The following is a 24,726-nucleotide window of genomic DNA, read 5'->3' as shown; positions in this document are numbered from 1 at the left end:
CTAGAGAGTTATACTACCTGGTACACACACACCTAGAGAGTTATACTACCTGGTACACACACCTAGAGGCTACCCTAGAGTTATACTACCTGGTATACACACCTAGAGAGTTATACTACCTGGTATACACACCTAGAGAGTTATACTACCTGGTACACACACACCTAGAGAGTTATACTACCTGGTACACACACCTAGAGAGTTATACTACCTGGTACACACACCTAGAGAGTTATACTACCTGGTATACACACACACACACACACCTAGAGAGTTATACTACCTGGTATACACACCTAGAGAGTTTTACTACCTGGTACACACACCTAGAGTCTACCCTAGAGTTATACTACCTGGTATACACACCTAGAGAGTTATACTACCTGGTATACACACCTAGAGAGTTATACTACCTGGTACACACACACCTAGAGAGTTATACTACCTGGTACACACACCTAGAGTCTACCCTAGAGTTATACTACCTGGTATACACACCTAGAGAGTTATACTACCTGGTATACACACCTAGAGAGTTATACTACCTGGTCAGATTGTAGGGTTATTTACTCTCTGTGTATTTTTGTCCAGGTTTTGTCTCTGGGGTGATGTGGGGTATTGCTACCTGCTGCTGGTTTCTGGCCAACACCTACCTGAGTGCTGTGGTCAGTTTCCCCATAATAACCACGGTGAGTATTAATACTACAGCAGTACTATGTTAATACTACAGCAGTACTGTTTTAATGCTACAGCGGTACTGTTTTAATGCTATAGCGGTACTATATTAATACTACAGCAGTACTATATTAATACTACGGCAGTGCTATATTAATACTATAGCAGGAATACTACGGCAGTGCTATATTAATACTATAGCAGTAATATATTAATACTACAGCAGTGCTATATTAATACTACAGCGGTACTATGTTAATACTACAGCAGTACTATATTAATACTACAGCAGTGCTATATGAATACTACAGCAGTACTATGTTAATACTACAGCAGTACTATATTAATACTACAGCTGTGCTATATACAGCAGTACTATATTAATACTACAGCAGTACTATGTTAATACTACAGCGGTACTATATTAATACTACAGCGGTACTATATTAATACTGCTGCGGTAGTACTATATTAATACTATGGCAGCACTATATTAATACTATGGCCGCACTATATTAATACTACGGCGGCACTATATTAATACTACAGCGGTACTATATTAATACTGCTGCGGTAGTACTATATTAATACTATGGCAGCACTATATTAATACTATGGCGGCACTATATTAATACTACGGCGGCACTATATTAATACTACGGCGGTACTATATTAATACTACAGCAGTACTATATTAATACTACAGCAGTACTATATTAATACTACAGCAGTGCTATATTAATACTACAGCAGTGCTATATTAATACTACAGCAGTGCTATATTAATACTACAGCAGTACTATATTAATACTACAGCAGTACTGTTTTAATGCTACAGCGGTACTGTTTTAATGCTATAGCGGTACTATATTAATACTACAGCAGTACTATATTAATACTACGGCAGTGCTATATTAATACTATAGCAGGAATACTACGGCAGTGCTATATTAATACTATAGCAGTAATATATTAATACTACAGCAGTGCTATATTAATACTACAGCAGTAATATATTAATACTACAGCAGTGCTATATTAATACTACGGCAGTGCTATATTAATACTATAGCAGGAATACTACGGCAGTGCTATATTAATACTATAGCAGTAATATATTAATACTACAGCAGTGCTATATTAATACTACAGCAGTAATATATTAATACTACAGCAGTGCTATATTAATACTACAGCAGTGCTATATTAATACTATAGCAGGAATACTACAGCAGTGCTATATTAATACTATAGCAGTAATATATTAATACTACAGCAGTACCATATTACTATAACAACGGTAGTACCTTAATAATACTATAGTGCTGTGTTGGTGCTACAGCGGTACTATATTAATACTACAGCGGTACTATATTAATACTACAGCAGTACCATGTTGATGATATTTTTATTTAATCTTTATTTAACTCGGCAAGTCAGTTAACAGCAGTACTATATTACTATAACAGCGGTAGTACCTTAATAATACTACAGTACTATGTTGATGCTACGGCGGTGCTGTGTTGATGCTACGGCGGTGCTGTGTTGATGCTACGGCGGTGCTGTGTTGATGCTACGGCAGTGCTGCTGTGTTGATGCTACGGCGGTGCTGTGTTGATGCTACGGCGGTGCTGTGTTGATGCTACGGCAGTGCTGCTGTGTTGATGCTACGGCGGTGCTGTGTTGATGCTACGGCGGTGCTGTGTTGATGCTACGGCAGTGCTGTGTTGATGCTACGGCAGTGCTGCGTTGATGCTACGGCGGTGCTGCTGTGTTGATGCTACGGCGGCGCTGCTGTGTCGATGCTACGGCGGCGCTGCTGTGTCGATGCTACGGCGGGCGGTGCTGTGGCGATGCTACGGCGGCGGTGCTGTGGCGATGCTACGGCGGCGGTGCTGTGGCGATGCTACGGCGGTGCTGCTGTGTCGATGCTACTGTGTTGATGCTACGGCGGTGCTGCTGTGTTAAGTGTTTCTCTGTGTGCAGGGTCCTGGTCTCATTGCAGCTCTTTGGGGAGTGGTGGTCTTTAAGGAGGTTAAGGTAGGTAACCATTCTATTCAAAAATATATTACCAAAGCAAACTTATGTTAACCTTTTTCACTTGTGAGTTACAAATATCTCAAATGGATTAAGAAGGAAGCACCTGTTAATTGAAATGCATTCCAGGTGACTAACTCATGAAGCTGGTTGAGAGAATGCCAAGAGTGTGCAAAGCTGTCATCAAGGCAAAGAGGGGCTATTTGAAGAATCACGTCCAACAGCGCTGCCAGAATAACAGCGAAGTAGCTAGCCAACTACGGCTAACAGTCACATCCAAACAGCGCTGCCAGAATAACAGTGAAGTAGCTAGCCAACTACGGCTAACAGTCACGTCCAAACAGCGCTGCGCAGCCAACTAACGGCTGAAGTAGCTCACGCCAACTAGCGGCTGACAGTCACGTCCAACAGCGCTGCAGCTAGCCAACTACGGCTAACAGTCACGTCCAAACAGCGCTGCCAGAATAACAGTGAAGTAGCTAGCCAACTACGGCTAACAGTCACGTCCAACAGCGCTGCAGCTAGCCAACTACGGCTAACAGTCACGTCCAAACAGCGCTGCCAGAATAACAGTGAAGTAGCTAGCCAACTACGGCTAACAGTCACGTCCAACAGCGCTGCAGCTAGCCAACTACGGCTAACAGTCACGTCCAAACAGCGCTGCCAGAATAACAGTGAAGTAGCTAGCCAACTACGGCTAACAGTCACGTCCAACAGCGCTGCAGCTAGCCAACTACGGCTAACAGTCACGTCCAAACAGCGCTGCCAGAATAACAGTGAAGTAGCTAGCCAACTACGGCTAACAGTCACGTCCAACAGCGCTACCAGAATAACACAAAGTAGCTAGCCAACTACGGCTAACAGTCACGAGCTAGCCAACTACGGCTAACAGTCACGTCCAAACAGCGCTGCCAGAATAACAGTGAAGTAGCTAGCCAACTACGGCTAACAGTCACGTCCAAACAGCGCTGCCAGAATAACAGTGAAGTAGCTAGCCAACTACGGCTAACAGTCACGTCCAAACAGCGCTGCCAGAATAACAGTGAAGTAGCTAGCCAACTACGGCTAACAGTCACGTCCAAACAGCGCTGCCAGAATAACAGTGAAGTAGCTAGCTGCGTTTGGTTAGGCTGTTCCGTAGCGACATTCACTGGGGTATATCCAGTTTAACAAAACATTTTTTGTACTTTTTGTGTAGTGTTTTTTTGGTGAGGTTTTCATTAAGTCCTTGGATATCCAACAACACTTATTATCTATCACCTGTTATCTTGGGTGCAAATAAAACCGATAAAAATGACCTGACGAGGCGTGATTTCGCCGTAGAAAAGTTTCTCTCGTCAGGACCCTGTTCATGACAGATGAGATCGCATACCAAACACTAGGCTAGTTTGTTGCTAGTAAATACATTAATTGGACAACCGAATTCAACAATACCAGTTGCTGAAAAACAGCTGGTCAAACGAGAAACGTGGGACGATTTGAAAGCGTAGCGCCTCTTTCATCACGACGGCAACATTTTGGCAGAAGGAGAAACTTCATGGTTAAATGACCTCTCTTCTCCTCCCAGGGTCAGGGCTTATTGGTTAAATGACCTCTCTTCTCCTCAGGGTCAGGGTTTATTGGTTAAATGACCTCTCTTCTCCTCAGGGTCAGGGCTTATTGGTTAAATGACCTCTCTTCTCCTCCTCAGGGTCAGGGCTTATTGGTTAAATGACCTCTCTTCTCCTCCTCAGGGTCAGGGCTTATTGGTTAAATGACCTCTCTTCTCCTCAGGGTCAGGGCTTATTGGTTAAATGACCTCTCTTCTCCTCCTCAGGGTCAGGGCTTATTGGTTAAATGACCTCTCTTCTCCTCCTCAGGGTCAGGGCTTATTGGTTAAATGACCTCTCTCCTCCTCCTCAGGGTCAGGGCTTATTGGTTAAATGACCTCTCTCCTCCTCCTCAGGGTCAGGGCTTATTGGTTAAATGACCTCTCTCCTCCTCCTCAGGGTCAGGGCTTATTGGTTAAATGACCTCTCTCCTCCTCAGGGTCAGGGCTTATTGGTTAAATGACCTCTCTTCTCCTCCTCAGGGTCAGGGCTTATTGGTTAAATGACCTCTCTCCTCCTCCTCAGGGTTAGGGCTTATTGGTTAAATGACCTCTCTCCTCCTCCTCAGGGTTAGGGCTTATTGGTTAAATGACCTCTCTTCTCCTCCTCAGGGTCAGGGCTTATTGGTTAAATGACCTCTCTTCTCCTCAGGGTCAGGGCTTATTGGTTAAATGACCTCTCTCCTCCTCAGGGTCAGGGCTTATTGGTTAAATGACCTCTCTTCTCCTCAGGGTCAGAGCTTATTGGTTAAATGACCTCTCTTCTCCTCAGGGTCAGGGCTTATTGGTTAAATGACCTCTCTTCTCCTCAGGGTCAGGGCTTATTGGTTAAATGACCTCTCTTCTCCTCCTCAGGGTCAGGGCTTATTGGTTAAATGACCTCTCTCCTCCTCCTCAGGGTCAGGGCTTATTGGTTAAATGACCTCTCTTCTCCTCAGGGTCAGGGCTTATTGGTTAAATGACCTCTCTTCTCCTCAGGGTCAGGGCTTATTGGTTAAATGACCTCTCTTCTCCTCCTCAGGGTCAGGGCTTATTGGTTAAATGACCTCTCTTCTCCTCCTCAGGGTCAGGGCTTATTGGTTAAATGACCTCTCTTCTCCTCCTCAGGGTCAGGGCTTATTGGTTAAATGACCTCTCTTCTCCTCCTCAGGGTCAGGGCTTATTGGTTAAATGACCTCTCTTCTCCTCCTCCTCAGGGTCAGGGCTTATTGGTTAAATGACCTCTCGTCTCCTCCTCAGGGTCAGGGCTTATTGGTTAAATGACCTCTCTTCTCCTCCTCCTCAGGGTCAGGGCTTATTGGTTAAATGACCTCTCTTCTCCTCCTCCTCAGGGTTAGGGCTTATTGGTTAAATGACCTCTCTTCTCCTCAGGGTCAGGGCTTATTGGTTAAATGACCTCTCGTCTCCTCAGGGTCAGGGCTTATTGGTTAAATGACCTCTCTTCTCCTCCTCAGGGTCAGGGCTTATTGGTTAAATGACCTCTCTCCTCCTCAGGGTCAGGGTTTATTGGTTAAATGACCTCTCTCCTCCTCCTCAGGGTCAGGGCTTATTGGTTAAATGACCTCTCTTCTCCTCAGGGTCAGGGCTTATTGGTTAAATGACCTCTCTCCTCCTCAGGGTCAGGGCTTATTGGTTAAATGACCTCTCTTCTCCTCAGGGTCAGGGCTTATTGGTTAAATGACCTCTCTCCTCCTCAGGGTCAGGGCTTATTGGTTAAATGACCTCTCTTCTCCTCAGGGTCAGGGCTTATTGGTTAAATGACCTCTCGTCTCCTCCTCCTCAGGGTTGGTGTAACTTCCTCATCCTGGGCGTGGCGTTCTCATTGGTTCTAGCCGGAGCCCTGCTGACAGCCTTCTCTAAGGTGTAACACACAGCTTCTCCAAGGTGTAACACACAGCTTCTCCAAGGTGTAACACACAGCTTCTCCAAGGTGTAACACACAGCTTCTCCAAGGTGTAACACACAGCTTCTCTAAGGTGTAACACACAGCTTCTCCAAGGTGTAACACACAGCTTCTCCAAGGTGTAACACACAGCTTCTCCAAGGTGTAACACACAGCTTCTCTAAGGTGTAACACACAGCTTCTCTAAGGTGTAACACACAGCTTCTCCAAGGTGTAACACACAGCTTCTCTAAGGTGTAACACACAGCTTCTCTAAGGTGTAACACACAGCTTCTCTAAGGTGTAACACACAGCTTCTCTAAGGTGTAACACACAGCTTCTCTAAGGTGTAACACACAGCTTCTCCAAGGTGTAACACACAGCTTCTCCAAGGTGTAACACACAGCTTCTCTAAGGTGTAACACACAGCTTCTCTAAGGTGTAACACACAGCTTCTCTAAGGTGTAACACACAGCTTCTCTAAGGTGTAACACACAGCTTCTCTAAGGTGTAACACACAGCTTCTCCAAGGTGTAACACACAGCTTCTCTAAGGTGTAACACACAGCTTCTCCAAGGTGTAACACACAGCTTCTCTAAGGTGTAACACACAGCTTCTCCAAGGTGTAACACACAGCTTCTCCAAGGTGTAACACACAGCTTCTCCAAGGTGTAACACACAGCTTCTCCAAGGTGTAACACACAGCTTCTCCAAGGTGTAACACACAGCCTTCTCCAAGGTGTAACACACAGCTTCTCCAAGGTGTAACACACAGCTTCTCCAAGGTGTAACACACAGCTTCTCCAAGGTGTAACACACAGCTTCTCTAAGGTGTAACACACAGCTTCTCTAAGGTGTAACACACAGCTTCTCTAAGGTGTAACACACAGCTTCTCTAAGGTGTAACACACAGCTTCTCTAAGGTGTAACACACAGCTTCTCTAAGGTGTTATGACCTTCCGCCAGACACTCAGCGAACCAGGAGGATGATGGTTACTGTCCTCCACAAGGGAACCGTCTTAACTTTTAACTGATACACTTTTTTTTAACCATTTCTAGTTAGTCTCTAATATTTTCTTCCTTGATAAATTCATGGAAATAGACAAATGATTTTATCTTAAAGGGATACTTTTTTTAAAATGTTTTATAAAGTTTGTTTTTCCACTGTGATGTTACAGCCAGTGGCTGAAGAGGGTGAACTGTAGAGTTATCTAATCTAAGTGCCTGAAACTCACTTTCTGGTCCACCACTGTAGAGCCAGTACTTCCTGTTGATCTAATGTGACGTTACAGCCAGTACTTCCTGTTGATCTAATGTGACGTTACAGCCAGTACTTCCTGTTGATCTAATGTGACGTTACAGCCAGTACTTCCTGTCGATATGTGACGTTACAGCCAGTACTTCCTGTCGATATGTGACGTTACAGCCAGTACTTCCTGTTGATCTAATGTGACGTTACAGCCAGTACTTCCTGTCGATATGTGACGTTACAGCCAGTACTTCCTGTTGATCTAATGTGACGTTACAGCCAGTACTTCCTGTTGATCTAATGTGACGTTACAGCCAGTACTTCCTGTTGATCTAATGTGACGTTACAGCCAGTACTTCCTGTTGATATCTAATGTGACATTACAGCCAGTACTTCCTGTTGATCTAATGTGACGTTACAGCCAGTACTTCCTGTCGATATGTGACGTTACAGCCAGTACTTCCTGTCGATATGTGACGTTACAGCCAGTACTTCCTGTTGATCTAATGTGACGTTACAGCCAGTACTTCCTGTCGATATGTGACGTTACAGCCAGTACTTCCTGTTGATCTAATGTGACGTTACAGCCAGTACTTCCTGTCGATATGTGACGTTACAGCCAGTACTTCCTGTCGATATGTGACGTTACAGCCAGTACTTCCTGTTGATCTAATGTGACGTTACAGCCAGTACTTCCTGTTTATCTAATGTGACGTTACAGCCAGTACTTCCTGTTGATATGTGACGTTACAGCCAGTACTTCCTGTTGATCTAATGTGACGTTACAGCCAGTACTTCCTGTTGATCTAATGTGACGTTACAGCCAGTACTTCCTGTTGATATCTAATGTGACGTTACAGCCAGTACTTCCTGTTGATATCTAATGTGACGTTACAGCCAGTACTTCCTGTTTATCTAATGTGACGTTACAGCCAGTACTTCCTGTCGATATGTGACGTTACAGCCAGTACTTCCTGTCGATATGTGACGTTACAGCCAGTACTTCCTGTTGATCTAATGTGACGTTACAGCCAGTACTTCCTGTTGATCTAATGTGACGTTACAGCCAGTACTTCCTGTTGATCTAATGTGACGTTACAGCCAGTACTTCCTGTTGATCTAATGTGATGTTACAGCCAGTACTTCCTGTTGATCTAATGTGACGTTACAGCCAGTACTTCCTGTTGATCTAATGTGACGTTACAGCCAGTACTTCCTGTTGATCTAATGTGACGTTACAGCCAGTACTTCCTGTTGATCTAATGTGACGTTACAGCCAGTACTTCCTGTTGATCTAATGTGACGTTACAGCCAGTACTTCCTGTTGATCTAATGTGACGTTACAGCCAGTACTTCCTGTTGATCTAATGTGACGTTACAGCCAGTACTTCCTGTTGATATGTGACGTTACAGCCAGTACTTCCTGTCGATATGTGACGTTACAGCCAGTACTTCCTGTTGATCTAATGTGACGTTACAGCCAGTACTTCCTGTTGATCTAATGTGACGTTACAGCCAGTACTTCCTGTTGATCTAATGTGATGTTAGAGCCAGTACTTCCTGTTGATATGTGACGTTACAGCCAGTACTTCCTGTCGATATGTGACGTTACAGCCAGTACTTCCTGTTGATATGTGACGTTACAGCCAGTACTTCCTGTTGATATCTAATGTGACGTTACAGCCAGTACTTCCTGTTGATCTAATGTGACGTTACAGCCAGTACTTCCTGTTGATCTAATGTGACGTTACAGCCAGTACTTCCTGTTGATCTAATGTGACGTTACAGCCAGTACTTCCTGTTGATCTAATGTGACGTTACAGCCAGTACTTCCTGTTGATCTAATGTGACGTTACAGCCAGTACTTCCTGTTGATTTGGCCATCCAATGTATGAGACATTGCAACCCAATAGATGCTAGTCAACCTGCAAAGTGAACACTTCTAAGGTCGCTAAGATAAATATGACTAAACTATAAAAGGCACGGGCTTTCAGCTCTAGAAACGGTTTGATAGCCATATTGAATAATTAGATAAAGACATTGTTGGGTTCTGAGAATATGAAATATACTTATTCATGTCACTGAGAGAGGGTATAATGTTTACATTATGTCAGGATATGTCACTGACGGTTATAGCGGTATAACGTTTACATTATGTCAGGATATGTCACTGACTGAGAGAGGGTATAACGTTTACATTATGTCAGGATATGTCACTGAGGGAGAGAGGGGGTATAACGTTTACATTATGTCAGGATATGTCACTGAGACAGGGTATAACGTTTACATTATGTCAGGATATGTCACTGAGGGAGAGAGGGGGTATAACGTTTACATTATGTCAGGATATGTCACTGAGACAGGGTATAACGTTTACATTATGTCAGGATATGTCACTGAGGGAGAGAGGGGGTATAACGTTTACATTATGTCAGGATATGTCACTGAGGGAGAGAGGGGGTATAACGTTTACATTATGTCAGGATATGTCACTGAGGGAGAGAGGGGGTATAACGTTTACATTCTGTCAGGATGTGTTGTTGTTAGCCATCCAGGGATCCTCTGGGAGGAGAAGAGAGACACTCTGGTACCAGGCACCATGACAGCCGTGAGTTGGAGAGGACTGAGCACTCTGGGGTTAGAGGTGAAGAACAGATCTCACTAAGGTTCTGCCTAGCAACAGAGATGCATTGGCTGTTGAGATGCGTAGGAGGACGAAGGGTTAAATATCAGTGCTGTGCGAATGTGTTTTTTTTTGTCCGTTCGATCATTTGGGATTAATAAACTTGGTTTAAGATTTCATATTGTCCGGTGAGTTCTTACTCTGACATTTAGAACGTAAACAGTAGTTGGGATTATGCCGATTTTAAATAAGTAACCATTACCACTGTACTGTTTACACCTTCTGTATCATGCGACAAACTTTGATTTAATATAGTGTGTGTTTACCAGAGACAGTAATGTGAAAAACAATATGACCTGCACCAAAGTCAGATTAGAATATAGGACTAGATAAAGTGTTTTTACCTGGAGTTTTTCCTTATCGTAGGCGACTACTTTCACCACTTTTAGTCTTAATCTTTGGTCGTTTACTACACTACTCACTCTGTTTAGCAGATGGCCTCACGTGTGAATCCTTAAAGAGATGGGTGGGGCTAAGGATTAAGAGGGTGTGGACGATGCTGAATGGGTGGAGACGAAGAAGAGCTCTCCAGTAGCTACCAAAAACATTCAGGGGCCATTTTCTAAAAAGTGGGGTTAAAAGTTCGACTTTCAAAGCAGAATTACTTTCCCATTGTTTCCTCAACTGTAGTGTGTGAGGTACCATTTTCTAGCTCCGAGTCTCTACTTTTATCCAATGTAGCTACATAAGACTGAATCGGGGCGGTCGATAACATTGAGTTTACCACAACAATCACCGGCTTCATTAATAAGTGCATCGATGACGTCGTCCCCAGTGACTGTACGTACATATCCCAACCAGAAGCCATGGAAAAAAGGCAACATCCACAATGATTGGCACTGTTCATTAGAGAACACTGGTTCAACCAGGGCCCTGTTCATTAGAGTACACTGGTTCAACCAGGGCCCTGTTCATTAGAGAACACTGGTTCAACCAGGGCACTGTTCATTAGAGTACACTGGTTCAACCAGGGCCCTGTTCATTAGAGTACACTGGTTCAACCAGGGCCCTGTTCATTAGAGAACACTGGTTCAACCAGGGCCCTGTTCATTAGAGTACACTGGTTCAACCAGGGCCCTGTTCATTAGAGTACACTGGTTCAACCAGGGCCCTGTTCATTAGAGTACACTGGTTCAACCAGGGCCCTGTTCATTAGAGAACACTGGTTCAACCAGGGCCCTGTTCATTAGAGTACACTGGTTCAACCAGGGCCCTGTTCATTAGAGTACACTGGTTCAACCAGGGCCCTGTTCATTAGAGAACACTGGTTCAACCAGGGCCCTGTTCATTAGAGAACACTGGTTCAACCAGGGCCCTGTTCATTAGAGTACACTGGTTCAACCAGGGCCCTGTTCATTAGAGAACACTGGTTCAACCAGGGCCCTGTTCATTAGAGTACACTGGTTCAACCAGGGCCCTGTTCATTAGAGTACACTGGTTCAACCAGGGCCCTGTTCATTAGAGTACACTGGTTCAACCAGGGCCCTGTTCATTAGAGTACACTGGTTCAACCAGGGCCCTGTTCATTAGAGTACATTGTATCAAAACATGTTTCAACCAGGGCCCTGTTCATTAGAGAACACTGGTTCAACCAGGGCCCTGTTCATTAGAGTACACTGGTTCAACCAGGGCCCTGTTCATTAGAGTACACTGGTTCAACCAGGGCCCTGTTCATTAGAGTACACTGGTTCAACCAGGGCCCTGTTCATTAGAGTACACTGGTTCAACCAGGGCCCTGTTCATTAGAGTACACTGGTTCAACCAGGGCCCTGTTCATTAGAGTACACTGGTTCAACCAGGGCCCTGTTCATTAGAGTACACTGGTTCAACCAGGGCCCTGTTCATTAGAGAACACTGGTTCAACCAGGGCACTGTTCATTAGAGTACACTGGTTCAACCAGGGCCCTGTTCATTAGAGAACACTGGTTCAACCAGGGCCCTGTTCATTAGAGTACACTGGTTCAACCAGGGCCCTGTTCATTAGAGTACACTGGTTCAACCAGGGCCCTGTTCATTAGAGTACACTGGTTCAACCAGGGCCCTGTTCATTAGAGTACACTGGTTCAACCAGGGCCCTGTTCATTAGAGTACACTGGTTCAACCAGGGCCCTGTTCATTAGAGTACACTGGTTCAACCAGGGCCCTGTTCATTAGAGTACACTGGTTCAACCAGGGCCCTGTTCATTAGAGAACACTGGTTCAACCAGGGCCCTGTTCATTAGAGTACACTGGTTCAACCAGGGCCCTGTTCATTAGAGAACACTGGTTCAACCAGGGCCCTGTTCATTGGAGTACACTGGTTCAACCAGGGCCCTGTTCATTAGAGTACACTGTATCAAAACATGTTTCAACCAGGGCAATAACCGTAAACTAATAATAATACCAGTCTTAATATTAATTTTAGGAGGGGTTTTCAATCACATTTATTTATAAAGCCCTTTTTACAAACAGCCGATGTCACCAAGTGATAGACAGAAACGCAGCCTAAAACCCCAAACAGATATAGTTTAATCAATAGCAGTTTTTAATGAAGTGGATAATCATTTTATGTGCAGAAAGACACAGTTGGAAGAAGCTTTATTACCCAAAGTTCCCAGCGGTCAAAACCGTTCGTTTACTAAACAGGGGTGTCACCAAAGCGGTGTTGTATGCGTCGGGTAACTCCAAGATAACTTTCAAAGTTCATGAAAAATGACCGTCGACATGACAATTAATCGTTGGCCTAAATTCCATAAAGCCCTAATGGTCACATGATCACTTGGTAGGGCAGGACGACGGGCCGTGTATCAGGTGAAGAACAGGTCTTGGTAGGGCAGGACGACGGGCCGTGTATCCGGTGAAGAACAGGTCTTGGTAGGGCAGGACGACGGGCCGTGTATCAGGTGAAGAACAGGTCTTGGTAGGGCAGGACGACGGGCCGTGTATCAGGTGAAGAACAGGTCTTGGTAGGGCAGGACGACGGGCCGTGTATCAGGTGAAGAACAGGTCTTGGTAGGGCAGGACGACGGGCCGTGTATCAGGTGAAGAACAGGTCTTGGTAGGGCAGGACGACGGGCCGTGTATCAGGTGAAGAACAGGTCTTGGTAGGGCAGGACGTGTATCAGTTGAAGAACAGGTCTTGGTAGGGCAGGACGACGGGCCGTGTATCCGGTGAAGAACAGGTCATGGTAGGGCAGGACGACGGGCCGTGTATCCGGTGAAGAACAGGTCATGGTAGGGCAGGACGACGGGCCGTGTATCCGGTGAAGAACAGGTCTTGGTAGGGCAGGACGACGGGCCGTGTATCCGGTGAAGAACAGGTCTTGGTAGGGCAGGACGACGGGACGTGTATCAGTTGAAGAACAGGTCTTGGTAGGGCAGGACGACGGGCCGTGTATCAGGTGAAGAACAGGTCTTGGTAGGGCAGGACGACGGGCTGTGTATCAGTTGAAGAACAGGTCTTGGTAGGGCAGGACGACGGGCCGTGTATCAGGTGAAGAACAGGTCTTGGTAGGGCAGGACGACGGGCCGTGTATCAGGTGAAGAACAGGTCTTGGTAGGGCAGGACGACGGGCCGTGTATCAGGTGAAGAACAGGTCTTGGTAGGGCAGGACGACGGGCCGTGTATCAGTTGAAGAACAGGTCTTGGTAGGGCAGGACGTGATCAGTTGAAGAACAGGTCCTGACAGATCCGTTGTGTGTCTTCAGGGCAGGTGACTTCATGTCCGATGGTTCTGGGATCTGCATAGATCTCATGGTCGTTTCCTCCCTAAAGCACAAAATTAACATATCAAAGCTACAACACGGTGGTCGTTATGAAGCTACAACACGGTGGTCGTTATAACACGGTGGTCGTTATAACACGGTGGTCGTTATAACACGGTGGTCGCTATTACACGGTGGTCGCTATTACACGGTGGTCGTTATAACACGGTGGTCGCTATGAAGCTACAACACGGTGGTCGTTATGAAGCTACAACACGGTGGTCGTTATGAAGCTATAACACGGTGGTCGTTATGAAGCTATAACACGGTGGTCGTTATGAAGCTACAACACGGTGGTCGTTATGAAGCTATAACACGGTGGTCGTTATGAAGCTACAACACGGTGGTCGTTATGAAGCTACAACACGGTGGTCGTTATAACACGGTGGTCGTTATAACACGGTGGTCGCTATTACACGGTGGTCGCTATAACACGGTGGTCGTTATAACACGGTGGTCGTTATGAAGCCATAACACGGTGGTCGTTATGAAGCCATAACACGGTGGTCGTTATGAAGCTATAACACGGTGGTCGTTATGAAGCTATAACACGGTGGTCGTTATAACACGGTGGTCGTTATGAAGCTACAACACGGTGGTCGTTATGAAGCTATAACACGGTGGTCGTTATGAAGCTATAACACGGTGGTCGTTATGAAGCTATAACACGGTGGTCGTTATGAAGCTATAACACGGTGGTCGTTATGAAGCTATAACACGGTGGTCATTATGAAGCTACTTACAGGTTTAGTTTTGTCTCCAAAGAAGTGTATGGTTTGATAGGAGTCTTTCTCTACCAGGCCCAGACAGTAACGCTTATCCCATCCCTCTGGGAACACATCAAAACTGATCTGGCCGCCTGATGGAGGGAGGGAGGGAGGGAGGCAGGGAGGGAGGCAGGGAGGGAGGGAGGGAGAGTGGGAGGAAGAGAGGGAGGGAGGCAGGGAGAGTGGGAGGAAGAGTGGGAGGCAGGGAGGAAGAGAGGGAGAGAGGGAGGAAGAGAGGGAGAGAGGGAGGAAGAGAGGGAGAGAGGGAGAGAGGGAGGCAGGGAGAGTGGGAGGAAGAGAGGGAGAGAGGGAGGAAGAGAGGGAGGGAGGGAGGAAGAGAGGGAGGGAGGGAGGCAGGGAGGAAGGGAGAGAGGGAGGCAGGGAGGGAGGAGAGAGGGAGGCAGGGAGGGAGGGAGAGAGGGAGGCAGGGAGGGAGGGAGAGTGGGAGGCAGGGAGGGAGGCAGGGAGGAAGAGTGGGAGGCAGGGAGGGAGAGTGGGAGGCAGGGAGGGAGAGTGGGAGGCAGGGAGGGAGAGTGGGAGGCAGGGAGGGAGAGTGGAAGGCAGGGAGGGAGAGTGGAAGGCAGGGAGGGAGAGTGGAAGGCAGGGAGGGAGAGTGGAAGGCAGGGAGGAAGAGTGGAAGGCAGGGAGGAAGAGTGGGAGGGAGGAAGAGAGGCAGGGAGGGAGGGAGAGTGGGAGGCAGGGAGGGAGGGAGAGTGGGAGGCAGGGAGGGAGGGAGGGAGGAAGAGTGGGAGGCAGGGAGGGAGAGTGGGAGGCAGGGAGGGGGAGAGTGGGAGGCAGGGAGGGAGGGAGAGTGGGAGGCAGGGAGGGAGAGTGGGAGGCAGGGAGGAAGAGTGGGAGGCAGGGAGGAAGAGTGGAAGGCAGGGAGGAAGAGTGGAAGGCAGGGAGGAAGAGTGGAAGGCAGGGAGGAAGAGTGGAAGGCAGGGAGGAAGAGTGGAAGGCAGGGAGGAAGAGTGGGAGGGAGGAAGAGAGGCAGGGAGGAAGAGAGGCAGGGAGGGAGAGAGGGAGGCAGGGAGGAAGAGTGGGAGGGAGGAAGAGAGGCAGGGAGGAAGAGAGGCAGGGAGGGAGAGAGGCAGGGAGGGAGAGAGGGAGGCAGGGAGGGAGGCAGGGAGGCAGGGAGGGAGAGTGGATTAGAGGTCAGACTCACCTATAGAGGAGTCCAGTCTTTAGGATTAGAGGTCAGACTCACCGATAGAGAAGGTCAGTCCTTTGCCTTTAAACTCCTCCTGAAGAACGGCAACAAACTTCTCTCTGATTCGCTCTTTCTGTTGAGAGACAGCCGTCAATCAAAGTGACCTAACGACCCAGACAGACATCATCCCTCCGTACCTGGTCCAGCTGGTAGAACTCCAACCTAACGACCCAGACAGACATCATCCCTCCGTACCTGGTCCAGCTGGTAGAACTCCAACCTAACGACCCAGACAGACATCATCCCTCCGTACCTGGTCCAGCTGGTAGAACTCCAACCTAACGACCCAGACAGACATCATCCCTCCGTACCTGGTCCAGCTGGTAGAACTCCAACCTAACGACCCAGACAGACATCATCCCTCCGTACCTGGTCCAGCTGGTAGAACTCCAGTCTCTCCTCCTGACTGCAGCTCCGCCCCACAGGGGACACGTTCAACATCCCATTACGGAACTCTATAAAGGTCCCCCTGAGGAGAGAGAGATGGGGGGAGATGGGGGAGGGAGAGAGAGAGAGAGAGAGAGAGAGATGGGGGGGAGAGAGAGAGGGAGAGAGAGAGAGAAATGGGGGAGAGAGAGAGAGATGGGGGGGGGAGAGATGGTGGGGAGAGAGAGAGAGAGAGAGAGAGAGATGGGGGGAGAGAGAGAGAGAGAGAGAAATGGGGGAGAGAGAGAGAGATGGGGGAGAGATGGTGGGGAGAGAGAGAGAGAGAGAGATGGGGAGAGAGAGAGAGGAGAGAGAGAGAGATGGGGAGAGAGAGAGAAATGGGGAGAGAGAGAGAGAGAAATGGGGAGAGAGAGAGAGAGAAATGGGGGGAGAGAGAGAGGGAGAGAGAGAGAGAGAGAGATGGGGGGAGAGAGAGAGAGAGAGAGAGAGAAATGGGGGAGAGAGAGAGAGAAATGGGGGGAGAGAGAGAGAGAAATGGGGGGAGAGAGAGAGAGAAATGGGGGGAGAGAGAGAGAGAGAAATGGGGGGAGAGAGAGAGAGAGAAATGGGGGGAGAGAGAGAGAGAAATGGGGGGAGAGAGAGAGCGAGAAATGGGGGGAGAGAGAGAGAGAGAGAGAGAGAGAGAGCGAGATGGGGTGAGAGAGCGAGATGGGGAGAGAGAGCGAGATGGGGAGAGAGAGAGAAATGGGGAGAGAGAGAGAGGGAGAGAGAGAGAAATGGGGGAGAGAGAGAGAGAGAGAGAGAGAGGGAAATGGGGGAGAGAGAGAGAGAGGGAGAGAGAGAAATGGGGGAGAGAGAGAGAAATGGGGAGAGAGAGAAATGGGGGAGAGAGAGAGAGGGGGAGAGAGAAATGGGGGGAGAGAGAGAGAGAGAGAGAGAGAAATGGGGGGAGAGAGAGAGAGAGAGAGAGAAATGGGGAGAGAGAGAGAGAGAGAGAATGGGGGGAGAGAGAGAGAGAGAGAAATGGGGGAGAGAGAGAGAGAGAGAGAAATGGGGGAGAGAGAGAGAGAGAGAGAGAAATGGGGGGAGAGAGAGAGAGAGAGAGGAGAGAGATGGGGGGAGAGAGAGAGAGAGAGATGGGGTGAGTGTGAGAGAGAGAGAGAGAGAGAGAGGAGATGGGGTGAGAGAGAGAGATGAGGTGAGAGAGCGAGATGGGGTGAGAGAGAGAGAGATGGGGAGAGAGAGAGAGAGATGGGGAGAGAGAGAGAGAGATGGGGTGGGTGTGAGAGAGAGAGATGGGGTGAGTGTGTGAGAGAGAGATGGGGTGAGTGTGTGAGAGAGAGATGGGGTGAGTGTGAGAGAGAGAGATGGGGTGAGAGAGTGAGAGAGAGAGAGGGGTGAGAGAGAGAGATGGGGTGAGTGTGTGAGAGATGGGGGGAGAGAGAGAGAGAGTTTACCTCTTCCTGGGTAGTGTAATCTTGGACAGGTAGTTGAGACAGAAGTTGATGAAGTCTTGAAGAAGATCCTCCCCCATGTACGCCTGGATACTCTGAAACAACCAATCACAGCCCTGGATACTCTGAAACAACCAATCACAGCCCTGGATACTCCGAAACAACCAATCACAGCCCTGGATACTCCGAAACAACCAATCACAGCCCTGGATACCCCGAAACAACCAATCACAGCCCTGGATACCCCGAAACAACCAATCACAGCCCTGGATTCTCCGAAACAACCAATCACAGCCCTGGATTCTCCGAAACAACCAATCACAGCCCTGGATCCTCCGAAACAACCAATCACAGCCCTGGATCCTCTGAAACAACCAATCACAGCCCTGGATCCTCCGAAACAACCAATCACAGCCCTGGATACTCCGAAACAACCAATCACAGCCCTGGATACTCTGAAACAACCAATCACAGCCCTGGATACTCTGAAACAACCAATCACAGCCCTGGATACTCTGAAACAACCAATCACAGCCCTGGATCCTCTGAAACAACCAATGACTACAACGTGTCCATCTTGGTGAATAAACCACATGGGAGCATCAAAGGTTAAAGGTCAGAGTCTTACCTGTACTGCTACCAGCTGTCCATTCTGATAGGCCACCAATCCGTTCTCAGCAAACAGATAGTCCACCTTCTCTACCACTACCACACACAAACACATACATTAGTACACTGTGTGTGTGTGTGTGTGTGTGTGTGTGTGTGTGTGTGTGTGTGTGTGTGTGTGGTGTGCGTGTGTGCGTGTGTGTTGTGTGTGCGTCACGACCTTTACAGAGAACAGCTGAGAAGGTCAGAGCAGCTAAATACAACCTGACGGATCAGTTGACACACACACACACACTACACACACACTACACACACTACACACACACACACACACACTACACACACTACACACACTGATCTTGATTCCATAGTGAGATGTTATTCGTTGATCAGCAGAATATATATTATATTAATTTATATTAATGATAAACTGGTTAGTTTGGGTCCTGACGGCTGAAACAGCATTCCAGTCGTGTGTTCAGGGTCTTTGACTTCTTCCACATTTTGTTGTGTTACAGCCTCATTCTAAAAATGGTGATGTTCGATCGGGTTCAAGTCCGGGCTCTGGCTGGGCCACTCAAGGACATTCAGAGGCTTGTCCCGAAGCCGCTCCTGCGTTGTCTTGGCTGTGTGTTTAGGGTCGTTGTCCTGTTGGAAGGTGAACCTTCGCCCCCAGTCTGAGGTCCTGAGCAGGTTTTCATCAAGGATCTCTCTGTACTTCACTCCGTTCATCTTTCCCTCGATCCTGACTAGTCTCCCAGTCCCTGCCGCTGAAAAACCTCCCCACAGCATGATGCTGCCACCACCATGCTTCACCGTAGGGATGATGCCAGGTTTCCTCCAGACGTGACACTTGGCATTCAGACCAAAGAGTTCAATCTTGATCTCATCAGACCAGAGAATCTCGTTTCTCATGGTCTGAGAGTCTTTAGATGCCTTTTGGCAAACTCCAAGCGGGCTGTCATGTGCCTTTTACTGAGGAGTGGCTTCCGTCTGGCCACGCTACCATAAAGGCCTGATTGGTGGAGTGAACTGGCTAGTTTAACAGCATTCCAGCCGTGTTTACAGTATATCAGACAACATACTAGGGATTGGATTGGGATTGGGATAGGGTTTGGGATAGGGATTGGGATAGGGTTTGGGATAGGGATAGGGTTTGGGATAGGGATAGGGTTTGGGATAGGGATTGGGATAGGGTTTGGGATAGGGTTTGGGATAGGGTTTGGGATTGGGATTGGGATAGGGTTTGGGATTGGGATTGGGATAGGGTTTGGGATAGGGATAGGGATTGGGATAGGGATTGGGATAGGGATTGGGATAGGGATTGGGATAGGGATAGGGTTTGGGATAGGGTTTGGGATAGGGTTTGGGATAGGGTTTGGGATAGGGTTTGGGATAGGGTTTGGGATAGGGATTGGGATAGGGATTGGGATAGGGATAGGGTTTGGGATAGGGATAGGGTTTGGGATAGGGATAGGGTTTGGGATAGGGTTTGGGATAGGGATAGGGTTTGGGATAGGGTTTGGGATAGGGATTGGGATAGGGTTTGGGATAGGGTTTGGGATAGGGATTGGGATAGGGATAGGGTTAGGGTTTGGGATAGGGTTTGGGATAGGGTTTGGGATAGGGTTTGGGATAGGGTTTGGGTTAGGGATTGGGTTAGGGATTGGGATAGGGTTTGGGATAGGGTTTGGGATAGGGTTAGGGATAGGGTTTGGGATAGGGTTTGGGATAGGGATTGGACCTTGGACTGTTCCAGTACTGCATTATTCTTTTTGCTGGTTCTCCAATGGAATAAATCCTATTTTTATAACACAAGGCTGGAAAAACCATGTGCTTATTTATCTATATGCCAACAGCACACAACATTGCATAATACAGTTGAAGTCGGAAGTTTATATACACCTTAGACAAATACATTTAGACTCAGTTTTTCACAATTCCTGACATTTAATCCTAGTAAAACAATCTTTTTTCTGAGGTCTTCGATGATTTCTTTTGATTTTCCTATGAAGTCAAGCAAAGAGGCACTGAGTTTGAAGGTAGACCTTGAAATACATCCACAGGTACACCTCCAATTGACTCAAATGATGTCAATTAGCCTATCAGAAGCTTCTAAAACCATGACATAATTTTCTGGAATTTTCCAAGCTGTTTAAAGGCACCAGTCAACTTAGTGTATGTAAACTTCTGACCCACTGGAATTGTGATACAGTGAATTATAAGTGAAATAATCTGTCTGTAAACAATTGTTAGAAAAATAACTTGTGTCGTGCACAAAGTAGATGTCCCAACCGACTTGCCAAGACTATAGTTTGTTAACAAGAAATTTGTGTTGTGGTGGAAAAACTCGTTTTAATGACTCCAACCTGAGGCTTAATGATTCGGATTAAAATACGTCTTTATCAAACTAATGTTTTTGTATATTTTCAGTGTGGAACCTGTCTGTGTTTAGGGGGGTTATAACCTGGACTAAGCCCTTCTAACGCCACTAGTAGTTCACAAAGTAGGGTTTTCACTAGGTACCGCGGCCACAAAGTCGTAAAGCCTGTTTCTACAATGCATCTTCTTAAAATACGATTTTAACCCTAACCTTAACCCTAACCTTAACCACACTGCTAACCTTATGCCTAACCCTTAAGTAAGACCAAAAAGCAAAGTTTAGTCCATTTTGAATTTGTGAAAAAACTGTTGTCATTTGGCAAGGAATGTAGCTTGTGTATCCCATCAGATCTGTAATTATAGGCTTTTATTCCTGTATTTATAGCCTTTTATTCCTGTATTTATAGCCTTTTATTTCTGTTTTTATAGGCTTTTATTTATTTCTGTATTTATAGGCTTTTATTTCTGTTTTTATAGGCTTTTATTCCTGTAATTATAGGCTTTTATTTCTGTAATTATAGGCTTTTATTTCTGTTTTTATAGGCTTTTATTTCTGTTTTTATAGGCTTTTATTCCTGTAATTATAGGCTTTTATTTCTGTTTTTATAGGCTTTTATTCCTGTTTTTATAGGCTTTTATTTCTGTTTTTATAGGCTTTTATTTCTGTTTTTATAGCCTTTTATTTCTGTTTTTATAGGCTTTTATTCCTGTAATTATAGGCTTTTATTTCTATACTCAGCACGCGTGTGTAGAGGGACCGGTCGGAACGCAATTGAGTGAGACACGGGGGGGAAGGGAATTTAGGGAGCAGAACTGTGTCCTACATCTCTACAATATACCACAGGAATGAGGAAAAACATTATTGGTTACTGTTCTATGCATGTTGGTAACCAGTTTATAATTGCAACAGACACACAGACACTCACCATCGTCTCCCATCCTCCCTCCCTCCCTCCCCCCCTCCTCCCAGAAACTCACCATCGTCTCCCCCCCTCCCCCTCCCCTCCCTCCCTCCCCTCCCAGAAACTCACCATCGTCCCCCCCTCCCTCCCCTCCCCCTCCCTCCCTCCCTCCCTCCCTCCTCCCAGAAACTCACCATCGTCGTCCCCCCCCTCCCTCCCTCCCCTCCCTCCCTCCCAGAAACTCACCATCGTTCCCTCCCCTCCCCCTCCCTCCCTCCTCCCAGAAACTCACCATCGTCGTCGTCCCCCTCCCTCCCTCCCCTCCCTCCCTCCCAGAAACTCACCATCGTCCCCCCCCCCCTCCCCTCCCCTCCCTCCTCCCAGAAACTCACCATCGTCTCCCAGTTGTTCTTTGATCTTGATATAGTCCGACCCCCCCACCACGCCGACTCTAACACGCCGCCGCAGACGCTGCAGGAAGTCCTCCATCCCGGGAGTCACCCTCTGAAACACGCCAGCACACGTTAGTACACGCCAGTACACGTTAGTACACGCCAGTACATGTTAATACACGCCAGTACACGTTAGTACACGCCAGTACATGTTAATACACGCCAGTACACGGTGCTACAACAACCAGTCAGTCAATCACACAGTCCTGCCTCTACAACGGATACAGTAGATATCATTCTAACATGGCTAAACCATAGCTCTCTCTCTCTCTACTGTCTGGAGTGTGAACTAACATAGCTAAACCATAGCTCTCTCTCTCTCTACTGTCTGGAGTGTGAACTAACATAGCTAAACCATAGCTCACTCTCTCTCTACTGTCTGGAGTGTGAACTAACATAGCTCTCTCTCTCTCTCTCTACTGTCTGGAGTGTGAACTAACATAGCTAAACCACAGCTCTCTCTCTCTCTCTACTGTCTGGAGTGTGAACTAACATAGCTAAACCACAGCTCTCTCTCTCTCTACTGTCTGGAGTGTGAACTAACATAGCTAAACCACAGCACTCTCTCTCTCTCTACTGTCTGGAGTGTGAACTAACATGGCTAAACCACAGCACTCTCTCTCTCTCTACTGTCTGGAGTGTGAACTAACATAGCTAAACCACAGCACTCTCTCTCTCTCTACTGTCTGGAGTGTGAACTAACATAGCTAAACCATAGCACTCTCTCTCTCTCTCTACTGTCTGGAGTGTGAACTAACATAGCTAAACCACAGCACTCTCTCTCTCTCTACTGTCTGGAGTGTGAACTAACATAGCTAAACCATAGCTCTCTCTCTCTCTACTGTCTGGAGTGTGAACTAACATAGCTAAACCATAGCACTCTCTCTCTCTCTACTGTCTGGAGTGTGAACTAACATGGCTAAACCACAGCACTCTCTCTCTCTCTCTCTCTACTGTCTGGAGTGTGAACTAACATAGCTAAACCACAGCACTCTCTCTCTCTACTGTCTGGAGTGTGAACTAACATAGCTAAACCACAGCACTCTCTCTCTCTCTACTGTCTGGAGTGTGAACTAACATGGCTAAACCATAGCTCCTCTCTCTCTACTGTCTGGAGTGTGAACTAACATAGCTAAACCACAGCACTCTCTCTCTCTCTCTCTACTGTCTGGAGTGTGAACTAACATGGCTAAACCATAGCACTCTCTCTCTCTCTCTACTGTCTGGAGTGTGAACTAACATAGCTAAACCACAGCTCTCTCTCTCTCTCTACTGTCTGGAGTGTGAACTAACATAGCTAAACCACAGCACTCTCTCTCTCTCTCTCTCTCTACTGTCTGGAGTGTGAACTAACATGGCTAAACCATAGCTCTCTCTCTCTCTCTACTGTCTGGAGTGTGAACTAACATAGCTAAACCACAGCTCTCTCTCTCTCTCTACTGTCTGGAGTGTGAACTAACATAGCTAAACCACAGCACTCTCTCTCTCTCTACTGTCTGGAGTGTGAACTAACATGGCTAAACCATAGCTCTCTCTCTCTCTCTCTACTGTCTGGAGTGTGAACTAACATGGCTAAACCACAGCACTCTCTCTCTCTCTACTGTCTGGAGTGTGAACTAACATAGCTAAACCACAGCTCTCTCTCTCTCTCTCTCTCTACTGTCTGGAGTGTGAACTAACATGGCTAAAACACAGCACTCTCTCTCTCTCTACTCTACTGTCTGGAGTGTGAACTAACATGGCTAAACCACAGCACTCTCTCTCTCTCTCTCTCTCTCTGTCTACTGTCTGGAGTGTGAACTAACATAGCTAAACCACAGCACTCTCTCTCTCTCTCTACTGTCTGGAGTGTGAACTAACATGGCTAAACCACAGCTCTCTCTCTCTCTCTACTCTACTGTCTGGAGTGTGAACTAACATAGCTAAACCACAGCACTCTCTCTCTCTCTACTCTACTGTCTGGAGTGTGAACTAACATAGCTAAACCACAGCACTCTCTCTCTCTACTGTCTGGAGTGTGAACTAACATGGCTAAACCACAGCTCTCTCTCTCTCTCTCTCTACTGTCTGGAGTGTGAACTAACATAGCTAAACCACAGCTCTCTCTCTCTCTCTACTGTCTGGAGTGTGAACTAACATAGCTAAACCACAGCACTCTCTCTCTCTCTACTGTCTGGAGTGTGAACTAACATAGCTAAACCATAGCTCTCTCTCTCTCTCTACTGTCTGGAGTGTGAACTAACATAGCTAAACCATAGCCTCTCTCTCTCTACTGTCTGGAGTGTGAACTAACATAGCTAAACCATAGCTCTCTCTCTCTCTACTGTCTGGAGTGTGAACTAACATAGCTAAACCACAGCACTCTCTCTCTCTCTCTCTCTCTCTCACTGTCTGGAGTGTGAACTAACATAGCTAAACCACAGCACTCTCTCTCTCTACTGTCTGGAGTGTGAACTAACATAGCTAAACCGTTAGCAGTACCGTCTACCGACCTGTCGAGCGGCAGTCAGCGTCCCGTCCACGTCGAAGAGACACAGCGTCGTGGTGTCGACAGCTTCACCCATCTTTTGTCCGTAGTAAATGCGTTGGTAAATGAGGCCAGTCGGTGTTGGAGGTTTCGTTAGATCCAGCCGATGTGGAAGGCGGAAGAGAATAGTGGACGGACTGCAACGTCATCTGTGCTCTGTGTATACGGAAGTAAGTGC

The 24,726-nt window shown here is 47.0% G+C and overlaps 2 protein-coding genes across 2 annotated transcripts in view; one reads left to right on the top strand and one right to left on the bottom strand.

Moving 5' to 3' along the window:
• Positions 1 to 10,231, top strand: part of LOC106592957 (transmembrane protein 144) — a 31,855-nt gene extending 21,624 nt beyond the window's left edge. Inside the window, exons 10-12 of the mRNA XM_082974036.1 lie at positions 592 to 689; positions 2,662 to 2,715; positions 6,084 to 10,231. Of these exons, the coding sequence (XP_082830162.1) occupies positions 592 to 689; positions 2,662 to 2,715; positions 6,084 to 6,167 (236 nt within the window). The 3' untranslated portion in view covers positions 6,168 to 10,231. The remainder of the gene's footprint in view (positions 1 to 591; positions 690 to 2,661; positions 2,716 to 6,083) is intronic.
• Positions 10,232 to 12,512: 2,281 nt separating this feature from the next.
• On the bottom strand, positions 12,513 to 24,644 carry pmm2 (phosphomannomutase 2; the record flags this gene model as incomplete). Its single annotated transcript, NM_001141678.1, is given in 9 exon segments — positions 12,513 to 12,938; positions 13,346 to 13,862; positions 14,602 to 14,717; positions 15,833 to 15,908; positions 16,205 to 16,304; positions 17,680 to 17,771; positions 18,305 to 18,381; positions 21,962 to 22,073; positions 24,514 to 24,644. Coding segments are annotated over 8 exon segments (750 nt in total). The 3' UTR covers positions 12,513 to 12,938; positions 13,346 to 13,757.
• Between the last annotated feature and the right edge of the window lie 82 nt (positions 24,645 to 24,726).

The sequence above is a fragment of the Salmo salar genome, chromosome 04, assembly GCF_965601325.2.
Source record: "Salmo salar chromosome 04, fSalSal1, whole genome shotgun sequence".
Lineage (NCBI taxonomy): Eukaryota > Metazoa > Chordata > Actinopteri > Salmoniformes > Salmonidae > Salmo > Salmo salar.
The sequence above is the reverse complement of the archived record's forward strand: the minus strand, read 5'-3'. Positions and strand labels throughout refer to the sequence as shown.